Source organism: Lucilia cuprina, chromosome 6, assembly GCF_022045245.1.
Source record: "Lucilia cuprina isolate Lc7/37 chromosome 6, ASM2204524v1, whole genome shotgun sequence".
Classification (NCBI taxonomy): Eukaryota; Metazoa; Arthropoda; class Insecta; order Diptera; family Calliphoridae; genus Lucilia; species Lucilia cuprina.
The window spans coordinates 1,730,620-1,754,084 of NC_060954.1; the positions used below are offsets into that span (position 1 = coordinate 1,730,620).

The following is a 23,465-nucleotide window of genomic DNA, read 5'->3' on the forward strand; positions in this document are numbered from 1 at the left end:
GAATTTTTTCGACTTTATTCCACTTTTTCGACTTATCGACTTTCAGACTTTTCTGCTTTTTTCGACTTTTATTCACAAAGTCGGCTTTTTTCACAGACAATAGTCGAGTTATCGACATTTTTGGAACAAAATAGTCGACTTCGACTTTTCGACAAAAAGTCGATTGTTTGATTATTCGAAAGTCGATTTATAGAACCCTACTTTTAACTAAACACAAATAGTCGATTTTTCGACTTTTTTCATTTAATTAAAAGTCGACTTTTAGACATTTCGACTTTAAATTTTATAAATAATCGACTTTTTTCCGAGTTTTTGACTTTCTCCAACTATTCGACTTATCGACCTTCCGACTTTTTTCAATTTTCAAATTTTTTTTTTTTTTGACTTTCTGACATTTTTCAACTTATAGATGTTTTTCAACTTAGTCGAGTTATCGACTTTTTTTCGACAAAAGTCGATTGTTCGATTATTCGTAAGTCGATTTATAGAACCCTAATCCTACATGTAAACAAGCTCCCATCTTTAACTCAATTCAACTCTACAAATACAAAGTGTTGACTTCCCAAGTAATCGTTACTTTTACAACACCCTGGAGAAGTGTTGTCAGCTTAATGTTTTTTGTCAATTAACGGTTAGCAGGAAATTTTTATATTTTTGTAGCGTTTATTTCCATGTCAATTTACTTTTAATATTGAATATTAATCATAATAAAATATTCTAACGTCTAATCTGAACTCCAGTATAGAGTCTATATTCCGGACTGGTAGCAAAGTCTATAATCGAGATTATTATTGATTAAATATTTTTTTAAATTAATTTGACCTTTTTTAGCGGCTTTTCAAAAAGCTAAATCTGAAATTTTCTAGCGGCTTTTCAAAAACCTAAATCTAAAATTTTCTAGCGGTTTTTGTGACATGATTTCACGGGAAAAGGTAGAAAAATATTGGCAACACAGCCCATCAGGAAAATCATTTCAAGAAAATTGTATGTGTAAAGCGGTTTGATTTTTTTGTACTGAAGATAAATAAGAAAAAAGAAATTATTAAATATGTCGAATGAAAGCAATCGCGATGAAGTAGGTCCTGCTGGTTATCAACCAAAAATTAATGATGTGGCTAAAAATTTCTTAAATGATTTGCAAAAAGAACGTGATCGTTTATCGGAGGATTTTCCATTATGTGCCCTTTTAATTGATGAAGGTAGGGGAAAAAAACTGTACATACACTTTCAAAATGGCTACCATGACAAATAGTTAACAAATGCAGACAACACATTTACAATTTGATAACAAAAGTTTTATTTATAATTTCTGGGAAACACGTTCCAGAAATTTTCAGGAATAGTGATATGCACTCAGATATGCATATGATAGGCAGAAAAAAGTTGTATGAACTAGATCAAGATTAGATATTGGTGGACCCTAGAGCCATTTATATATTCTCTAAATTCTTATTTATACATTCTATTTAGATTTTGTTTAAATTGTATTTTATTTCAATATAGCATTCGATCGCGTCTATTCGACTGGTCGCATACCCGGCCGAGAATTTTTTGCCGATGTACTCAAACAAAAACCCATGAAACTTACCCAAAAAGTTTTCGTACCCGTTAAGCAATATCCGAAATTTAACTTTACTGGAAAAATATTGGGACCCAAAGGTAACTCTCTAACACGTTTGCAGGACGAAACACAATGTAAGATAACAATCAAAGGACGAAATTCGATGCGTGACAAGGTCAAGGAAGAAGAACTGAGAAAATCAAACGATCCACGCTTTAGTCATTTACATAAAGATCTTTTCTTGGAAATCAGTACTGTAGCAACGCCGGCCGAATGTTATGCACGTGTGGCATATGCCTTGGCCGAAATACGTAAATATCTTATACCGGATAAAAACGATGAAGTTTCTCACGAACAGTTGCGAGAAATAATGGAAATTGATCCAGAATTAGCTAAGGCTGGCTATGGTAATCCAGAAGTTTATAAGTGAGTAGCTTAGTGTTAAGATTTTGCACTTTATATTTGTATTAAATCCCTTGGAAATGTGTACTTTTAGAACGGTATTTGACAAGGCAGGCGGGTCTAAGGGAACACCAAGATATTTGGGTTTATTAAAGCATACTTCATATGCAGAGTGAGTATATAGAAAGAAAACATAGGTTTTTTTGGTATTAAAAAAAAGAAAACCAACATTAACACAAGTTTTTAAAAAAAGTCTAATGCCTACTTGCTGGTTGATGGTTTTAATTGGTCTATATGACCTTAAAGTCTTTATTGTAAGAAATTTTTAAATATTTTATTTCTTTTTTTAACGTATGACAATTTAGACGTGAGGAATTGGAAGATGAATATGAGTATGAACATATTTCTCATGCACCACCGCCGCCCAAAAGACCCTCAAGTTCAAATGGTTATGAGTATGTTAAAGGTAAGTTTTTATTTTACAATAACTTTTATAAATACTTAATCGAGAGCAATTTGTTTATACAAAATGCAAATTCACAAAAAAGAAAACATTCAAATCAGTTGCGAGTTGTTAGAACATTTTTTTTTTTTTTTTCAAAGGAAATTTTCATTAACTTTTTTTTATTCTTCATTTCATTAAAACAACTTTCATTCATAACTTAAACTAGTGAACACCACTTAAACTGTTGAAAATAAATCCTTGCGTTTGTTAAAAAATAAAACGAAATAATAATATAAAAATAAAAACATAATTTCCCAGAAAAATGTATTAATATTGTTTGTTGCAAAAACGGATCTAGACTTTTGAACATTAGATTCGTAACTTGGAAAAAAAAACTATTATTTGTCTCTATTTATGAAATAATTTCAAAAAATTTTAAAGTTTTCAAATATGACAATTTCTAAAAATTGCTTCCATTTTAGTTTAATGGCTCACATCATATTAGTTTCTAAAAAACATATTGAAACCAATTAAAGTACTTCAAGCTGTAATACACGGTTATCAGATCTGACAACGTTGTCAGTAAAATGTTCATAAAATGTCTAACAATCGTCTGAACTTATAAGTTTTCTTTTGCAACATTACTGACAATATTGCAAGACAGTATTTGTAAGTTGACACTGTTATTATACATTTTCTGCACATTTTACTGCCAACGTTGTAAGATCTAACAACCGTGTCTACATAGCATTAGTTACGTTTAGATCAAGGAAACTTTTATTAAAGAACTAAGATGAAAAACAGCGATATCAAGTGTTTCAATTGGTTATCGTTTTAAAGTATTAAGCGTTTTAAAAAGTATTAATTCATAATGTTTCCATAAGTCCAATTGCGGAAGAGAACATTTCAAAGAAAACTATTGATCTTAACATACAAAATACATAATAATACGATTTCTTCGGGAAATGAATGTTAATAATTTTGTATAATACAAATAAAAATACATCTATGTATATAAAAAACTATTACACTTTATGAAAAATAATAAAATAATACGATTCAAATTTTTTTACAAGAAAACAACTGTACTAAATTAATTTTCCACTAAACCACTAGCCAAAACGTTAGAGCAAACTGTAGATATACAGACTAAAATATAGACAAGACAATACTGTAGACTAGACTATAGACCTGTTTATAGATTTGGCTATGGAATAGACTATAGGCTAGACCATATACAACAGTCTAGATTATAGGTTAGACTATATAATAGGCTAGATTATCGAATAGACAATTAAATAGATTATTTAGACTATAAACTAGATTATTTAGATTATTTAGATCTATAGTCTAGACTAGAATATCTAGACACGAATACGGAGTGCTTAACACCTGCCTTGACGGCCTTATTTCACGGTGATCTTTTTCATCTACTGGGTGAGTAAAAACTAAACAACTCACCACTGCCCCTTTGTGTTTTTTATACGCAGGTAGCAATTTTTATACATTTATATTCCGGTCCATGTATAAGCACTTTGCTCAAGTACTCAAGCTATCTAATCTCTTGCCATAGTAGTCACGTTGGGAAAAGACAGTTGTCATGAGCAAGCTCAATCTAACCCCGACATAATGTCGCCCAACTACACTACTATGGCTCTAATATTTCGGCAACAGCACCTAGAAGGGACATAATTGGTAGTCCGAAACAAGGATCATATTAATTGACAAGACTTTATTTCAGTAGTCATAAGCATACACTCAACTATGTAGGAAAATCAAATAGAAGGCAGTGACCTTGCACCACGTCCATCCTTCCACTCCGTCACTCTATCTTTCAAATCCATCAGTTACTCTATTCTCTCTATAAAATGCAAGTAGACGTCAGTAAACTTCAGAAAACGTCAAAAACTCCACCTTGTATATCCAACCTTTTCATTATTAGCTCAAATTCAACATTTTATTCATTCAAAATCATGCTCTGTAAAGAAATGTATCATAAAAATCATATTCTACGCGTATCAGTCTTTTAACCGAGCACCCGCGATTTGGGTTTTATCCACACCTACTACTCGGATCCTAAAGGAACCTCAACCAACTGACCAGCCAGGACATAGTCCTGCGAGCAACTAGCCACCCGAATATCTAGACAATAGACTTGATAATATAGAATATATACTAGACTATAGACTTGACTATGGACTGAACAATTGGCTAGGCTACAGAGTAGGTTAAAGGCTAAACTATAGAATACGCTATATACTGAACTACAGACAAAACTGTGAACGGAACAAAGTCTAAACTAGAGAATTGTGTAAAAAAAACATTTGAATCTTGATTTACATAACATAGCTAAATATAATAACGTATAAATATTCAAATTCATATCTATAAATAAACAAATAAAATTTTTATAGTTCCCTCATCTTCGAAAGGATACAAACGTACTACTGTACCAGTCTATACAGAAAGCAAACGTATACGTGAAGTCAGCTCTTCATCTAAACCGTATAATCCAAATATAAAATCATCACCTATGTATGGTATATTAAAAAAACATAAATAAATGTTAAATATAAAAATAATTAATCATAATTAATGAAAATAAATAAAAATAATAATACATAAAAGTATAAAATAAAATTTATATACATAATAAATTAATAATATTAATATGAAATATTAAAAAATAAAAAATTATACTAAATGTAAAGAATACAAAATTTAAGAAAAATATAATATAAAACTAAGTTTTACCATTTTATTAATAAATGGTAAAAATGAATAATAAAAATTATAAACAACTTTATAAACAAAAAAATATTTCTATTAATTATAATAAAAGTCTTATTTTGTTGAAAAAACAAAAAAATAAAAAAAAACTACAAATTTCTAATAATTGAAATGCTTTGGCGCTTTGCAAAATAAGACTCAAATATTTACAAAAACCTAAGAAAACAAAATCTTTTAAAACCATAAAAAAATAATCTAAACATAATTTATATAGAAACCTGAAATGGTAGAAATAAATTACAAACAAATGTATCAATTATTATTTACTATAATTACCATACATATTTATCAGACAAACTAACATTTATTTAAAATTATTATAAAAAATAAGTAAACATAATAATGTATCAAGAAACCTGAACATATATAAAGCTTACCATAGAGAAGCGTTTATTATGTGATGGTAAAAATAAATTTTAAACAGAAAAATGTATTAATTATATAATTACCCATAATACATAATATACATAATAATATTAATTTAAAATTAATATATAATTTAACATAATAAATAAGTAAATAATAACTACTTTGAAATAAAACAAAAGATTTGCTGATGAAATGGCAAGGTAAGTATTTTATAAGATTTATTATTTAGTTTAAGATTTATTCATTATTCATTATTTTTGCAATAATTATATAAACTCATTTAATAAACATATTAATACAAATACAAATAATAAAATAAAAATTGTTTTATTTATCTTAAACAAGATAAAAAGCATAAACTATTAATACTTTTCAACTTAGGTGAGTTAAATCGTTTTAGCAATTTGTTTCCCTGATCGTCCTCATGTATATTTCACATTTTTTATTTGAATATTATGTTTTAACTTCATATGCGTTTCGTAGGCTTCTTTATGTATAAATTCCAATGAACAATAATCACAATAGTACAGCATAACATCTATTAATTTAAAACCGTCATTCGTTGTCATATTCTCATTAGTTTTATAGTTTTCCTGGATATGAACCAATTGATGTTTCCTTAAAGTTTTATTACTGGTAAAACGTCTTCCGCATATTTCACAAGTAAAATTATCGACCGATTTCCCGCCCGACATTTCCTGTTCCTCATGCAACCATATATGTCTTTTATAACGATATTTTTCATAGAATTTCTTTTTACAAAATTCACATTCATACGCTGGCAAACTGTGACTCTTTAGATGAACATTTAAATTCGTTTTAGTCTTATAGGCCAAACCACAAATGTTGCATTTAAAAGGTTGTTTAGAGGAATGTGTTGCCAAATGTTTAATATAATCCGATTTGGAGGTTGCTTGATACAAGCACTTACTACAAGGCCAGACGTGTAGCTTTATATGGCGATTCTCATGAATTTTATGTGATGACTGATGTATAAAACCATGACCACAATAGCGACAACGAAATGGTACCTGACCATTGTGCTGCTTGTGCTTATGAGCCATTAGTAAATGTTCCGTTTTAAAACGTTTATCGCACTCCTCACATTTCATAGGTTTTAAATGTTGATGGGGCAGAAACTCCCTTAACTTTTCAAAATATTCCCTATGCACACAAACAAATTTGAAACCATTCTGTTGACAATTTAAATAACGCAAATACTCTCGATCAAACCAACGTAATAGCGCTAAAACACTGCTACGAGTGCCTTGTGCGCTAATATTGAGATTTAGTTCTTTTTTTAGTTGTTTAGTCAAGTTCAATGTACTAACGATTCGTTTGTCTTTGTGATTAAAATTATGATGTTTATGATCCCATTGACAGGGATGTTGACGCAATAGTTCAATAAATTGTAGCATCAATTTGGTGTCTGTTGTATGTAAACGAAAAAAGCAGCTATTGATGACGGGTTTAGAAGACGACTAAAATGGTAGAGTTTATATTTTTTAACATATTTTTTGTTAAAATTACATTGTATGGGGCTTGTGTAAGATAGAATTAGTGCATGAATGAGACTAAATTATTTTGCCTTAAACCTTTGTTTCAGCATGCAAAAGATTAGTAGATTGTTAGGAATAGTTTCTCTAAATGTTATTATTTTTAATTTTATCTACAACTCCTGCCTAAAACTTAACTACACACTACTCCTCTGTCAAGACTATAAACCTCTCTATTATATTTGGTCTATATTCAAAGCAAAAGGCGCAAGAGTAGACAGTTTTACGGTCAATTTTGTCTCACTTTCTGAGTTTCGCAATGATAACTGTTTTCCCTAATTAACCAATAGAGCTTAAACCAACAAATCGTACTAATTGCTTAATGAGATCATTCTTTGAAAGGAAAATTGTTATCCAAAGATACTATTCGAAATACTCTTCCCACTTCTAAATACTAGTTATAAAATATTAAACAAGTTTTATGGTCAATTTTGTCTCACTTTCTGAGTTTCGCAATGATAACTGTTTTCCCTAAATAACCAATAGGGCTCAATACCTTAAACCAACTAATCGAACTAATTGACTAATGAGAAAGGGAAATTGTTATCCAATGCTTCTATTTGATATACTCTTCCCACTTCTAAAAAATTAATAGTTATAAAATATTACACAAACTTGATATGGACAAGGATTTAAAGAAAATATATATGCCTATTTCATTGTCCATTCATATCTATTCAAATTATAATGAAATATTAGTAATCCTTTTGATCTAGATGATATTTGAGTTTATGGGAATGTATGTAAATGAGTAAATGATGAAAAAATAAATTTAGAACTTACTTTTTCTATAATAAAATCTTTGCCATTTGTAGAGGGTTTTTTGCATTCTTCGTAATATTCCTAAAAGAAACAAAACTAATTAAAAGATTATTCTATAAATGAAATGTATTAATCTTTTGTACCATTAAATACTCCTCTAGAAATTCTTCTTTGTTTTCACACTCCTCACTTAAATTTTCTAACGTTTCGTCTTTAACTAAATATTCACTTTTAATATCACAATTTTTCCCGAAAATTTTATTACACTTTTCCAATTGGATAATTTCTTTATATGCATTTATTTCAGATTGTTCTAATTCTATGTTTTCTTTAAAATGTCCCAATAAATGTTTGTAAAATTGTAACCACTCTGCAAAATCTTTGTTACAATACAAACAATTTATTATAAAGAAATTTCTATTTTCTTGAGTGAAATAAATATATACACGAGCACATTCTGTTAAATTATCAGGCAATAATGTTTGCGAATCCATAATTCCATTAAGAATTATGATTTTAAATAAGAATATTTCATTTGTTTACAAAATAAAAGAAAATTACAAACAAAATGTAATCAGAGCCCTGCGCCGACATAAATCAACGTCGCCGGCGGTGGTTGACACTAAAAATTTCGACTGCGGTTTTAAATCGACCAGAAGTTTTGTCAATCCGTTTCTAATTCTAATAAAACAATTGCTCGACCCTTTAAAGTATTTATTTAATTTAAAATCAACAAAATCGGTCCATAACTAACGGTGGGTGAGCTGGTGGGTCTCGAAATCCAATACAAAACACTTTCAATATGAAATTTAACTCACTTTGAAATGATAACAAAACAAATGTTGCCAGATGATATGTAAATCTTTTTTATGACATTTTGATATATTTATTTTAATTTTATTCATAGTAATATAATGCGGTGATCGTATTAATATATATTTGTTTTTGGTACGAAAATTAAAAAAATATATTTTCAATGCAAAAAACTACATCATCATAAACCATTTTTAGCAAACTTTGTTGTCATGTCTTAAATTTATATGCAGATTTCTGCAAGCAACATACAATTTAGTAAATTTTGGATTTGATTTACAGCTTAAAAATTTATAAATAATTAGATATTTCGATATAATTGTGCAAACGCTTTTACATCAAACAAAACATATCTAGAGAATTATAGCAATTTTTTACACAAACATCTGGCAACTCTAAAATATATGTGAAATTCTCTTTTTTATCAATTATTGAAATTTTTCTCATCCTGACGTTTGTCATTATTTTGTGTGAATTTTCTTTGAGTGCGTCTTTCTTCACAAAAAAAGAAAATTTACATTTCCCTTAAAAAAATCGTGAAAAACATATAAAATACTAAAAAAATTAATAAAATATAAATAGATTTCAAATATTTCTGCGGTCTAGCAAAAGCAAAGAAACCCCAATGTTAAGATGGGTGACAAGAAAATCGTACAGGATTACACCTTGGTGTGTCGGACATGTCTGCAAGGAAATGTGGAATTGCTAAATTTAAGCGCGCTTATCAGTGATAATATACATGAGGAAAATGCAAAAATTTCTTATTTGGAATGTTTAAAAATGTGCATACAACTAGAGGAGACGCTGGACATAGAAATGCCGCAAAAAATTTGTTTAGAATGTGCTTCGGCCTTGCAAGTTGCCTATTGGTTCATGAAAAATGCCAGTCAAGCCCAGGAGCTATTGAAATTGAAGTTGAGGGAAATCAAACGTAAAAAACAGCAAATTGAAATGGAGGTGAGTTGTTTAACAAAAAAATTTTCGATATTTTGTAATTGGAAAAAATTTTTTTGTCAATTTTAGTTAGCGGCAGAAGAAGTTAAAAAACCTAAACGTTATCGTTGTAAAATTTGCAATGTAAAAGTGGAAACTAAAAGATCCCTTAAAGACCATGTTAAATTACATTTAGGTGGGTAGATAATCAATGATTAATAAAAATATATTAATAAATTCTTTATTTTTTGCTTTTATAGATATTATTGTTTACAACTGTCAAATGTGTTCCTTTGAAAGTCATAATCGCAATGGCTTGGCCGAACATTATATACAAGTTCATGGTATAGAAGCAACAAAGGAACAACTGAAACCTAAAACCAAGACATCAGCCACATCCTCCACCTCCTCCCATATAGCCTCTTCAACAGCCATTAATTGTTATCAGGAACAAATGATGGGTGCCATGAAAAATGAACATTTTCAATTATTACCAGAAGATACAGAACAACAACAACAACAAACTTCTTATGAAACTTTTAACACAAATACCACCTGCGACACAGGATCATTACAAATGTCGACAATTCTAACAACATCTCAACAGAATTTTAATACTTTTAATGCTTTAGTGAGTGACCAGCTTAGCAATATTACAAATACTACTGATCTGGGCATAGCCAATGAATTTATGGTAATGCCTGATGGCAGTTTAGAAAAAGTTATGAACAAAGGTATGATGATGATTCATTGTTGTTGTCGTCGGCGTCACACATACATTTACATTATTTAACACTTATTTTTGTTTCTTTTTTGCAGGCGTTGTTATAGAATATATAAATACACCTAATAATGCATCAAATATAACTTTGGATAATGGTTTAGTTTTAGACAATATAATACAAATGCAAAATATAGATAATTCAGTTATAATGGAACCTCAAAATGATATTGGCCAAATGGATGTGGATGATTTGATTATAGAAGATCCAGGTGAAGTGTTAGAAGAAGCACCGGGTAAGTTGAAAAATTTATCAAAAATTTCAATTGAAAGCGAGCATGTGGGAAAGGACAAATTTTATCAGCAAAGATAAAATCGAGAAATTTTTATATCGAATTTATAATTTCTATTTAATACATTTTTTTTTTAATTTTAGAACCCATCCCTCCCCCTCTTGAAGAGGATATAATACCAGTCACCATTATAGAGCAGCCTAAAAAGATTATTTGTAAAATTTGTACCAAAGACTTTACAACACAAGAACAATTAAAAAATCACATGTTAACGCACAATGGTAAGTTTGAAAGAAGAAAAAAAAAATCCATATAAATTTTATACTTTTTTTTATTTCTCCAGAAATTCCCCACTTCTTTTGCGATCAGTGTAAATTCTATACATTTTTCAAAATCGATTTACATCAACACTATAAAAGCAAACATAATTTACAACCGACCAATAAACAATTGCAACCTAAAAACAAACAGAAAAATCCAAATGAATTCTATGCCTGTGATTTGTGCTTTTATGAAGCGGACAATAAGACGGATATGAAAACACATTATAAAGTTAAGCATAATATTGAAGCAAATGATATTCATTTAAAACCGACCAAAGTGGAAAAACTCAATTCCAAATTGTCACCTTTAACGGCTAAGGCAAAAGCTGCTGCCATTGTAAGCAAAGCCACCACCACAGCAACAACATCTAAAAATTTTAAAATACGTATAAATGAAGAAACAACTCCCGATTATCCTAATGGCTTAAATTGTCGCAAATGTCATGAGGTATTCTATTGGCGTAATAAACTATACGAACATTATAAGTTGCATAATGCCGAAGAATCGGCTCTCAAGCAAGAAAAACAATATATAAAAGTGCAAAATAAGCCTACAACAGCAAATCTATATCAAAACAAGACAAAAAGCTCTCCCAAAACACAAGCCATACAAACGCCATCGGTAACAACGTCTGTTATGGAAACCAACCAATCTCCCTCCTACTCCAGCTTAGATTCATTAACAGCCTTAAATGTCTCAACACCTAATAATACAACACTTAATGCTATAGCTCCTTTAACACCTTCCTCCAGTTCAACTTATACCTTGCCTTCGGATGCCATACCACAAATAGTGGAAACAGAACAAACTATTGAAAATGATATGGATTTTGATTTTAATGGTGATGATGATGCCTTGTTTGGTGACTTTGATGATGATGTTGATGTCGAAAATGATTCCGATGATAATGATACAGAATTTCGTAATGTTTTACTAACATCCGATGATGATTTTGATGATATGTTACAGGAACAAAATAGCCTAAACAGTGGACTAAGTACAATGCCATCTAATACTTCTCAATCATATTGTTCACACTGTCAAAAGTCTTTCTTAAGTCAATATCAATTTGAAAATCATATGTTTGTGCATAGAGGTAAGAGTTTTTATTTTAGGAATAGGATTTTTTTTTTTGTATAAATCTAATGAATTGTTTATTATCATTTAAAGGGCTGGCTCCTTATCGTTGTGAAATGTGTACAAATCTTTACAATACAAAACGTTGTTTGATACGTCACTATAAAGCGGTACATAAAAGTGTACCTACTCGTGATATGATTCAAGCTAAAGGTGATAAGGGTTAGTATTTTCTTCTTAAATAGTTAATATTTCTTTAAAAACTTGTTAATATGTGTTTTTCTCTCTCTAGTATGTGAGGATAAAACTCCAGTGGAGCATTTAAAACTAGAAGAATCTACTTGTAAGTTATAGTTTGCTAATCCTAAATTTAGTTTAAAAAATACAATTACATTTTGTTTTAGCTTTGATGTGTGCTAAATGTCCCTTTGAATCAGCAGAATTAGCAGAAATCAAATTTCATTTAAATTCTAGTCATAATATAAGTGATGGTAAGCATTTTTAAATCGAAAATTTTTATTTAGAAAATATAAATAATATTTTTCTATTTTCATTTTACAGATTCATATATAATGAAAAGTAAGTGTTAATTAAAATAGTTCTTATACCCTTCACCTTCGTGAGAAGGGCATATATAAGTTTGTATACCTTCCGACCCTATAAAGTATATATATATTCTGGATCATTATAGATAGTGGAGTCGATTATGCCATGTCCGTTTGTCTGTATGTTTGTTGAAATCAGTTTTTAGAGGACCCAAAAAATATCGGCGAGATTCGAATCTTCAATAATTCTGTTAGTCTTGCTTTCGGGATGATAGCTAGGTTTCTATAGTTGAAACGAAAAGTCGACTTTTTCGATTTTTTTCATTTAATTAAAAGTTGACTTTTAGGCTTTTCGACTTTTTTACTATTTTCGAGTTTTTCCGAATATTTTAGAGTTTTTGACTTTTTTCCACTTTTTAAAATTTTCGAATATTTTTGACTTTTTTCCGACTTTTTCCGATTTTTTCCAAATTTTTGACTTTTCGACTTTTATTAACAAAGTCGACTTTTTTCAGACGATAGTCGACTTCGACTTATTTTGATAAAAAGTCGATTGTTCGATTATTCGAAAGTCGATTTATAGAACCCTAAAGATAACTTTTTAAAATCAGCAAAATCGGTCCATAAATAACGGAGATATGAGCAAAAATTCGAGATAACCTTGAAAATTTCTTCAAAAATTGAAATTTTTTATTCATGCTCAAACAGAAATTGCAATAAAACAAAATACATAATCATACAGTAAATTTTGTTATTGTACTCTTGTTTATAAAAATAAGGCAGAGCGAGAGAAGCAGAGCAATAGCAGCAGAGCAATATTAGCAGAGCGAGAGCAACACTAGTGTGTTGTTATTGGCTAGAGACATGAAAATAAGTATGAGGAGCCTGGTTTAAGTTAGAAGCCATAAAAGGGAACTTTTTGGTACTTTTTCGTTTTTCAAAAGGTACTTTTTGAATTTTCTATAATATTGAACCTAGAAACATGAAATTAAGTATGTAGAGTCGGAATTAGACGAAAAACGGAAAAAGTGAACTGTTTGGTACTTTTTCATTTTTCAAAAGGTACTTTTTGAATATTCTATAATATGAAATTAAGTATGTGGAGTCTGAATTAAGTGAGAACCCATAAAAGTAACCTTTTTGGTACTTTTTCATTTTTCAAAAGGTACTTTTTAAATATTATATAATATTGAACCTAGGTATATAAAATTAAGTATGTAGATTCAGAATTAGGTGAGAACACATAAAATGGAACTTTTTGGTACTTTTTTCGTTTTCCAAAAGGTACTTTTTGAATGTTCTAAATTATTGAACCTAGAAACAAGAATTTAAGTATGTAGAGTCGGAATTAGACGAGAACCGGAAAAACTGAACTGTTTGGTACTTCTTCATTTTTCAAAAGGTACTTTTTGAATATTCTATAATATTAAACATAGGAACATAAAATTAAGTATGTAGATTCAATGGAACTTTTTGGTACTTTTTCGTTTTTCGAAAGGTACTTTTTGAGTTTTCTATAATAATGTACTCAGAAACAAAAAATTAAGTATGTTGAGTGGGAATTAGGTGAGAACCGGAAAAAGTGACCGGATTAGACGAGAACAAATTGATGGGAATTTTTTGGTACGTTTTCGTTCTGCAAAAGGTACTTTTTGAATTTCCTATAATATTGAACCTAGAAACATGACACTAAGTATGTAGAGTCGGAATTAGACGAGAAACGGAAAAAGTGAACTGTTTGGTATATTTTTGGGTTTTTAAGTATTTTTTGAATTTTATATAATTTTCAGCCCGAAGTAAGTGATTTGAAAGAAGAGTTTTTGATACCGACTTTTTTTTAACACACCATGGTGAAGGGTATATAAAATTCGGCACAGCCGAATATAGAACTCATACTTGTGTTCTTTTGAAATTAAATTTATTTTTTCTTTTCCCCCCCTTAGAACTTCCCTACGAATGTCCACGTTGTATACGTTCGTTTGCAAGTAAAGCAAAAATTTTAAGACATTTACAACGTAATCACAGTTCAATACCCATTAATCAAAATCAAATACGTTTCGAAAATAACGACAATACAATCTCAACAATGGCAATAGCAGCAACTGCAACAAGCACAACTTCTGCCATCATAACTAATCAGGCAAATATGATGAATACTACTGAAACTACAGAAACAAACGCAAGTTGCGGTAAGATATACAAGGTCAATACTAGTGCTTCTACTACTAAATTTCTAACAAACATTCCAAATGAAATTTCAAATATAAACAATAATAATAACAATAATATTAATAGTAAAACTATCAATAGTAGTTAGTTACTGGAGAAATGGAACAATATAATAATTTTATATTTTAAATAATTATACAAGAAACACAATCTACCACTTAATGATGATTTGTTATGGAAATAATAAATTAAAAAAGAAAAACAACAAACGACACCAAGCCTAAAAAAAAACAAGACTTATAAATTTAGGAGAATTTCTTTTATTTTTAATTACTGGTTAATAATGATTTGAGAATGTGTTTCTCTTTCTCTATTTCTATTCCATTAACATTCTGCTTGTGTTTTTAACAATGAAACAAACAAACAGGATTCAGTGACGTTTTCATTAAACAAGAAACTGAACCACAGCAGCAGCAACAACAACAACAGCAACAGTACACCTTTACAGACAACAAATTGTCAATTGAAAATGCCATAACATCCAATATTTTTATGGCCAACTACCAAGACACCAACAGCTCAACAACATCTCTGGCTTATAATGAAACCTTTAACAACAGCATCGATAACTCACCCATTAACCAGCACTTGCCAGCAAGCTCCCTTTACACGGCCTCCCCAAGCACCCTAGACATTAAGCAGGAGGAAGAGGAGAAAGAGGAGTCTAAGTTTAATCAACTTTTATATAAATGTAAAATATGCTTTACAAATTGTTATAATCTTGAAACATTTAATGAACATAGCAAACGTTTAGACTGTCGTAAATTAAGTCTCACTGGTCCTGGTGACAGAATGCTATTCGAGTGTGAAATATGTCATTGTAATTATAAAACCATGTATTTATTGAAACATCATTTAAAACGTCATATAGGTAGAAAATTCCTTTGCACCAATTGTCCCAAAACATTTATAAATAAAATAGAATTAGAGGCCCACAAACATGTGCACAGCGGTGAGAGGCCACACAAATGTGATGCCTGTACAAAATCATTTCGTTATATTCATCACCTAAAGCGTCACAAAGATAGTGTACATTTTGGTAAACGACATGTCTGTACCATGCCGAATTGTGGTCGTAAATTTACTACTTTAGCTCAACTTAAAGTTCATATATGGACTCATAATGGCATAGTACCCTATAAGTGTCCATTTTGTCAACGTTTATTTAAAAAGAGATTACTGTAAGTTTTTTTTGTTTAATATTAAAAAAAAGAATGAAAGTTTATTTTGTTTCTTATATTTTGCAGTCTACGTGAGCATTGTTTAAAAACACACAATGTTAATTTGAGTGAAGAAGAAATGGCTGAAATATTTCGCAATAGTTTGGGTTATACAAATCCTCATGATTTTACGGTGACCATTGGTAATGGCAAAATGTTACGGCGTGGTGATTTAGAAACTATGGGTGCTTCTGGCGTTATTAAATCATCATTTAAGTAGTTATTAAATAAAAAAAAAACATCATCTTAATTGTATAAACGTGTATGTGTATTGTTTATATATTAATTTTAAATGAAAATAATTCGAATACTTGATCTCTTAAGTTATTTTAAAGAAATGTATATAAAAAAGTATATACATACATATATGTATAAATAAAACATAATAAATACATAATATTTAACGTTAATTTTTTTTTATAAAAATTTATAATGTAAATTTTGTAACCACTTTAAGACAGAAAATCAAAATATATTAAAAATATTAAATTGATTTTTAATGTAGATTAACTTTTAACGGCCTTATTCATAATAAAATTTTAAAAGTTTAAAAACTAACCTGGTAGTTTTTATTAGTGGATTGGATTGAGCTATCCTAAAGAAAAATTTCTTTACAGCATCCGATTTTTTAGAAATCTTAACCTAAAGTATGAAAAAGTCTTTATTTCTGCTTCATTTGGGGCGATGTCGCCGTTGCTCTATAAAATTTGTTATGACATCTGAAAGTCCTATTCATTAACTTCAATTTATTTAAAATTTTTGTATAAAATTTCTTAGAATTTAACAAAAAAATATGTAATATGTATTTAAGTTGTTATTGTAAATATGCATTTAAAACTATGTTTTTAAATCTAAACATAAATTTAATAAAAAAAAATTAAATACTAACAAGTAAAAGTTTTATATTCGGCTGTGCCGAATCTTATATACCCTTTATCACATTGTGTTAAAAAAATAGTCAGTAACAAAAAGTCTTCTTTAACATAATTTACTTCGGACTCAACATAAAATTAAAATGTTTCAACCTTCAATATTATGGAAAATTTAAAAGAGTACTTTTGAAAAGCGAATAAGTACCAAAAAGTTCACTTTTTCCGGTTCTCACTTAATTCAGACTCTACATACTGAATTTCATATTTCTAGGTTCAATATTATAGAAAATTCAAAAAGTACTTTTTAAAAAAACAAAAAAAGTACCAAAAAATCCCTTTTGATGTGTTCTCGTCTGATCCGGACTCTACATACTTAATTTTATATTTCTATGTTCATTATTATAGAAAACTCAAAATGTACCCTTTGAAAAACAAAAAAGTACTTAAAAATCCCCTTTGATGTGTTCTCACCTAATTCGGACTCTACATAATTAATTTCATGTTTCTAAGTTAATTATTATAGAAAACTCAAAAAGTACCTTTTGAAAAACGAAAAAGTACCAAAAAGTTTCCTTTTATAGATTCTCACCTATTTCAGACTCTACATAATTAATTTCATATTTATTGGTCTAATATTATAGAAAATTCAAAAAGAACTTTTTTTAAGCACTCATATTGCCAGGTTATCACTATTGTCCAGATAAAACCCCACCAAACGACCTATACCTTCATATAGGAAGTTGGAGCATCCAGACATATTTCATCAAAAGTATTATTGGTCTCCACCAGAAATAAGTTTTAGAGTTTTAATGCTTTCCACCAGTATATATTTGAGTTTAAATGGTCTCTACCAAGTTATATCGTGAGTATTTTATGTTCTCCACCAGTCAAAAACATAACCTCACTCTGTGGTAAAACGAAAGCACGCGTTTAATGAAGACAACGCATAACTAAGAACAGTTATACGAAGTAGTGCATTAAATCAGTGCGGGGTTAGAAATAATTCTGTCGAAAGCCCAGCAACAAGCACAAGCCGAAAGTTGTTCCCCAACTCAGATCTGAATTACAACTCAAAAGTACCTTTTGAAAAACGAAAAAGTACCAAAAAATTCCCTTTTGTGACTTCTCATTTAAGCCAGGCTTCACATACTTAATTTCATGTTTCTAGCCAATAACAACACACTAGTGCTGTTCTCGCTCTGCTGCTCTCGCTCTGCTACTCTTGCTCTGCTGCTCTGGCTCTGCTTTGTTTTTATAAACAAGAGTACAATAACAAAATTTACCGTATGATTGTGTATTTTGTTTCTGTTTTTTGCAATTTCTGTTTGAGCAGGAATAAAAAATCTCAATTTTTGATGAAATTTTCATAGGTTGTCTCGAATTTTTGCTCATATCTCCGTTATTTATGGCGTGATTTTGCCGATTATGAAATAGCGTTCTTCCCGAAAGCATGTCTAACAGAATTATTGAAGATTCGGATCTTGCTGATATCTGTGGAACCTCTAAAAACTGATTTCAACAAACATACAGACGGATATGGCTTAATCGACTCTGCTATCTACAATGATCCAGAATATATATACTTTATAGGGTCGAACAATTATTTACAAACTTATATCTTACTTATTATCGTTCCACGACAATTGGATCTTCGCTCCGGAACCACCCGAGTCATACTCGACCAAAGATTGTCAACCCTGCGACAGCTGTATCAACCGAAAGTTTTTTTCCCCAAGAAAGAACTATCGGCCACAGTCGAGCTGTTACAACAACAAACTTATATATACCCTTCTCACGAAGGTGAAGGGTATAGAAAACTTTACAATTTATTCCATTTACTATACAACTGTTTTTCAATTAAGTTATTCTTATCTCAGAAGACCTTCGGTGGATTAGTGGCACAAGAGCTCTTAACAGAACCGATAGAGGCCTTTAGATTTAATGTATATACATCCTTCTTTCTAACTTACTATTCTTATCTCAAATAGAAAACTAGAACAAAGTTTCATTAAAAAATGTTTTCTTTTAATTTTTTTTAAAATTTCCTTATAAATCGGCTATTGACCTTAAGAGAGTGTTTAACAATGTCGACTTAAACTTATTTTAGACATTCTCCTTTGATTAATTCCTTATCTTACTTTATCCAAAACAACAAAACAAAACCCGTTATATTTTATTGTTTTGGTTTCTTTTAATTTAAATTTTACAAATCTCTTTAGTTTATTGCTTAAAGCTTAGCATTAAAGTTAAGAAAAAAAAAAACAATTTTTTTTTTCAAAATGTTTTCAAATTATTATTGTCGTTGTTGTTTAACTAAAACTGGTGTTTTATTAACATTAAATTCTCAATCTTCACACATGGATGGCAAAACTTTACTAGAGTATTTTAATTTAGTTTTTACATCTTACGCCTTAGGACATGAGGCATCAACGGAATATATTTGCTTGAGATGCAGTAAAGCATTGCAAGTATCTTATCATTTTATTAATATGGTTAAGGCTGCTAAAAGTAGTAGTGTTCCTTTAGAAGTTGAGCAGGAGGGAGTCACGTTTTTGGGCAATGTAACAAGTAAAGAAAATCAACAACACACTAAACAAGAAACAGTGGTGAGAATTACAAAAAGTTAATTAATAAATATTCAATTATTTTTAAGAATATTGTTGAAATTTTAATTAAAACTGTGTTTAAAATGATTCTAGAATTTCTCAAAATGTCTTAAAAATGCCACTAATGTTTCTATATGTTTAATTTAGAACTCTCTAACAAGTTTTGAAACCCGATTTAAACAGCAAATAAAGAAAAGTGATTTACTAGCAAAACAATTTGAACCCGCAAAAATAACAAATTCCTATAAAATATTAAAAAAGGATTTAACTAAAGGTATTGCGAATCTGCAAGAGAAAATAGTATAAAATTCTTAAAAAAAAACAAATAAAATTTTTTTTAGATGCTGGTACATCTATAGAAACTGTACAACAAATAAAAAATACCGATTTCAAATGTACTATTTGTAATAAATATTTTGTAGATCGAAAGGGATTTTATGAACACAACAAACAGCAACACAAAGGTGTGTATATGTAATTATTACTCCATATGCAATTCAAAAAAGAGTTTTAAAAGAATTTTGTTTCAGATATTGCTCCTTTCAAATGTAAATTGTGCAGTTTTTACACCTGCTATACGGAAAGTCTTTTCAAACATTGTCAAAAGGTTCATGGTCTCAACAATGTGCAACTTAATTTATATCAAACTAAACAAGGTAAATAAGTAGAACTAAATATTTTAAACTAACAATTTATAATAAAAAACAATTTTTATATTACAGTCACCAATGTGACTAAAAGAAATCCTCAATTTGGTAAGTTGTTTTTAGATCTATAAAAAAGAGTTAAAAAAAAACTTTCAACTTTCTTTTCTATAGAAATCACTTACATCTGCATACAATGCAACTTTAAAGGACGTACCCAAACTCACATAGATGCTCATTTATTAGAGGCTCATTTAATAGATGAAGACAAGTATCTATTTATAAATCATTACTTTAATTGTCCCTCTTGTTATCGTTCATTTAATGATCTTAAATCGGCCAAAATACATTATACCATGTATCACAATTGTACTTATAAAAGAAACAACATATATGGCAATAGAAAATATGCTTGCGAAAAATGTGGTATGTAACTATTATTAAATGAATAAATGAACAAAGAAAATCATCTTTTATGACTTTGTCTTTTTTTTTTTTCTTTAAAAGGTAAATTTTTTGATTTAAAATCCAGCTTATTTTTACATAAACGTATCTGTGAAACACGTCGTGCTGTTAATTGTAATTTTTGTAAACGAAAATTTACCTCAGTCTTAAAATATGAACAACATTTGCAGGCTCAACATTTAGTGGCCATTAAACATGAATGTGAAATATGTAGTAAAACCTTTAGTTGTTCTGAGTACTTAGCGGTACACCGCAAAAGGCACAATGAACGTTATCATCAATGTGATTTATGTTCTAAAAATTATATTAGTAATGCTGAACTGAAAGTTCATAAGCAACGTATACATGGTCAGAAATGTATTAACATAAGAAATTCGCAGTCTAATAAACGTTATTTCAAATGTAACTTTTGCGATTTTATATCTTGCTCCAATTTTGCCATAAGAGTACATCAATATAAACACACGGGCAAACCTTATAAATGTCCAAAATGTCCTAAAGAATTTGCTTTGCGTAAAGAGTAAGTTATTTAACCCTATTCTGCATTTCGATTACGTTTACGCATTTAGTTAAGCAACGATCGAAAAAAGTTATTCCAACAAAAAACTGAATCGTAAGAAAAAGAAGAACAATTCCATTTCGTTTCAATACTTAACGAATTTGTGTATTCTGCATTACGATCGTATCAACGTTTTTGTAAGTTGTTGTTGTAAGAGAGTCGGATCGAAATGCAGAATACCTAAGTTGCCAAACGAAGAAAATTTCGATTCGAATTGAAATGTAGAATAGGTACCATTATCTTGATAAGCTTATACATAATCATTTTTTTTTCTTTTTAATTCCTTTTGCAGCCTAAGTCAGCACTGTGAAACGCATCATTCTTTTAGTATAACCAATGAAGAAATGGCCAAATTGTTTCAACAATATCATGGTTACACCAGTCGTTTTGATGCCTTTTCCAAACAAAATAATAATTTGGATATTGTGGAAATTAATGATTTAGAATTGGAAGTTGAACTAAAGGAATTTGGTTTAACTTTACAAGATATTATGGATGATTTGTTTGAGGATGATAATGTTAAATAAATAACATATGTTGTTTGTAATGTGGTGTTTTTTTCATTTATTTTTATTCTTTTGTTATATCACTTTAACACATGCATTTTGTTTTTGTTTTAATTTGTTTATTGAAAATTACACTATGTTTCACAAGACTTTAGTTGATACCTTGAACAAATTTGGAAAGGAAATCTGTAGGTTTGGGATCTTGTGACTCCTTCCAGTAGCGCATAATGTGACCCTTTTGTTTCCAGATCTCAATAGATTCTTTGAGTTCCATTTGACCCTAAAAATACGGAAAAAAATTTTCGATTAAAATTTGTTTTTGATTGATTTGGAATACAGATATTTAAATAGGACAATTTAAACAAATTGAAAGTAAAATAGCTATAGGATTCTTTTGGCTGTTTTGATTCACGTATGACTCCACGTCTATTGATTCCTTTTCAAAAATATAATTAGTGTTTCTTAAAACGACTTACGATCAGAGTACTAGGATAATATCGAAGATTTTATGAATCGATATTTGGTTATACAATGTTAAAGGATCAGCAGCAGTGCATAATACTACAATTTAAAGTTTCCATAACAAATGGATCATTGCTCCCGAACGTAGGCATCAGCGACAGCTAACTTACTCCGTAGCTCTATTCGAAAATACAGAGAGCCGAAACAATATGTAAAATTCCATTTTAACGAGATATATAGTAAGCCTCGATAGTTGGAAGTGGATATTTGTGAAAATTACTCTTTCCAAAACTTTCTTATCTTTGTCATTCAGATTTTTACACAAACAAAATTACAAATAATAAAGTAAATCAACACCAACTTACCTTAATGACCAACATATCAATAACACGAACATCGGTCACATTACGATGTTTGACAAATTCTTCCCTCAATTTGGCACGACATTGTTCAATCGACATGGGAATATCATAGTCCATAACTGCAATTTAACAATTTGTTTATAAATATTTAAGATTTTAATAATAAAACTACATTTTTCCTGATGACATAACATGGCGGCAACAGAGACACTTACCAATATAGGGAATCTGACGATACCAGGCTTTGTACAAATTTAAAGCACGTTTACGAGCCTCTTCACGATCAACGGATAGAATAGGACGTACTTGTTGTACAGCCCTTTTAACAGCTTCCCGGCTAGCGGCCATATTTATTTAAAGAGGTTTTTTTTTCTTTAAAATTTGCACAAAAATTTCGTTTCAGCTAAAAAGCTGCACTAATTTTTTAGAAATACAAAAACAAAAAAGTTGTGGCCAACTGTCAAACGTAGTATATATTATTTTTGACAATCAGCTGTTTTTTATATTGTGAGTTTTTTTGTACGTTGGTAGCACTGTATTTGGAGATGGTAGTTTGTTTTTAAGAGAAATTATTGAAAACGATAAAAAAAGACTAAATTTTGCTAAAATATGACAAATTTTAGCGAAAATTAAATAAATTTGAAATAAATCGAAAACAAGTCATATAAATTATTAATTTTAAGACTTTTTTAATAAACTATTGTAAAGATTATTGTTTACCTTCGAAATATTTCAATGCTGTTAAAAGAAAATTGAACTTCATGATGAAGTTATATATTTGATATCGATTATAATACTTTATAATTTCTTTATGAAAAGGACTCTGTTTTCTTAAATCTTAAAATCTGAAATACTTTAAAATATTTAAAAAATCTTTTCATTATTGAAATGTTTGTCTTAAAAGGAAGATTACAATTTTGTAGAACTTTAATTTTATATAAAAACAATT

The 23,465-nt window shown here is 29.4% G+C and overlaps 5 protein-coding genes across 6 annotated transcripts; 3 read left to right on the top strand and 2 right to left on the bottom strand.

Annotated features, from left to right (window-relative positions):
* The first annotated feature begins 966 nt into the window (after nt 1-966).
* Nucleotides 967-5,062, top strand: LOC111679010 (KH domain-containing, RNA-binding, signal transduction-associated protein 3). Its single transcript, XM_023440490.2, has 5 exons — nt 967-1,199; nt 1,504-1,987; nt 2,058-2,135; nt 2,329-2,429; nt 4,823-5,062. The coding sequence occupies exons 1-5, from the start codon at nt 1,049-1,051 to the stop codon at nt 4,969-4,971; spliced, it is 963 nt and encodes a 320-aa protein (XP_023296258.2). The 5' UTR covers nt 967-1,048; the 3' UTR covers nt 4,972-5,062.
* Nucleotides 5,063-5,670: 608 nt separating this feature from the next.
* On the bottom strand, nt 5,671-8,494 carry LOC111679015 (zinc finger protein 585A). Its single transcript, XM_046955310.1, has 3 exons — nt 8,029-8,494; nt 7,907-7,966; nt 5,671-7,048 (listed from the first exon to the last, which is right to left on the bottom strand). Exons 1-3 carry the CDS (start codon nt 8,377-8,379, stop codon nt 5,990-5,992), a joined length of 1,470 nt encoding a protein of 489 aa, XP_046811266.1. The 5' UTR covers nt 8,380-8,494; the 3' UTR covers nt 5,671-5,989.
* A 670-nt stretch (nt 8,495-9,164) lies between these two features.
* On the top strand, nt 9,165-16,598 carry LOC111679020 (zinc finger protein 423). The gene is made up of 13 exons (XM_023440502.2): nt 9,165-9,655; nt 9,722-9,827; nt 9,892-10,365; nt 10,451-10,648; nt 10,789-10,926; nt 10,989-12,065; nt 12,140-12,268; nt 12,339-12,389; nt 12,451-12,537; nt 12,608-12,625; nt 14,535-14,780; nt 15,188-16,001; nt 16,068-16,598. Exons 1-13 carry the CDS (start codon nt 9,332-9,334, stop codon nt 16,258-16,260), a joined length of 3,855 nt encoding a protein of 1,284 aa, XP_023296270.2. The 5' UTR covers nt 9,165-9,331; the 3' UTR covers nt 16,261-16,598.
* A 2,534-nt stretch (nt 16,599-19,132) lies between these two features.
* On the top strand, nt 19,133-21,733 carry LOC111679018 (zinc finger protein 624-like). 2 transcript variants are annotated; one of them, XM_023440499.2, is made up of 8 exons: nt 19,133-19,515; nt 19,666-19,792; nt 19,860-19,982; nt 20,049-20,174; nt 20,241-20,273; nt 20,337-20,588; nt 20,670-21,147; nt 21,479-21,733. In XM_023440499.2, exons 1-8 carry the CDS (start codon nt 19,192-19,194, stop codon nt 21,711-21,713), a joined length of 1,698 nt encoding a protein of 565 aa, XP_023296267.2. In that variant the 5' UTR covers nt 19,133-19,191; the 3' UTR covers nt 21,714-21,733. The 2 variants fall into 2 exon arrangements, with proteins under 2 accessions (XP_023296267.2, XP_023296266.2); XM_023440498.2 differs by having other exon boundaries at nt 19,138-19,518.
* A 15-nt stretch (nt 21,734-21,748) lies between these two features.
* Nucleotides 21,749-22,959, bottom strand: LOC111679019 (NADH dehydrogenase [ubiquinone] 1 alpha subcomplex subunit 6). Its single transcript, XM_023440500.2, has 3 exons — nt 22,732-22,959; nt 22,520-22,635; nt 21,749-21,972 (listed from the first exon to the last, which is right to left on the bottom strand). The coding sequence occupies exons 1-3, from the start codon at nt 22,862-22,864 to the stop codon at nt 21,844-21,846; spliced, it is 378 nt and encodes a 125-aa protein (XP_023296268.2). The 5' UTR covers nt 22,865-22,959; the 3' UTR covers nt 21,749-21,843.
* Between the last annotated feature and the right edge of the window lie 506 nt (nt 22,960-23,465).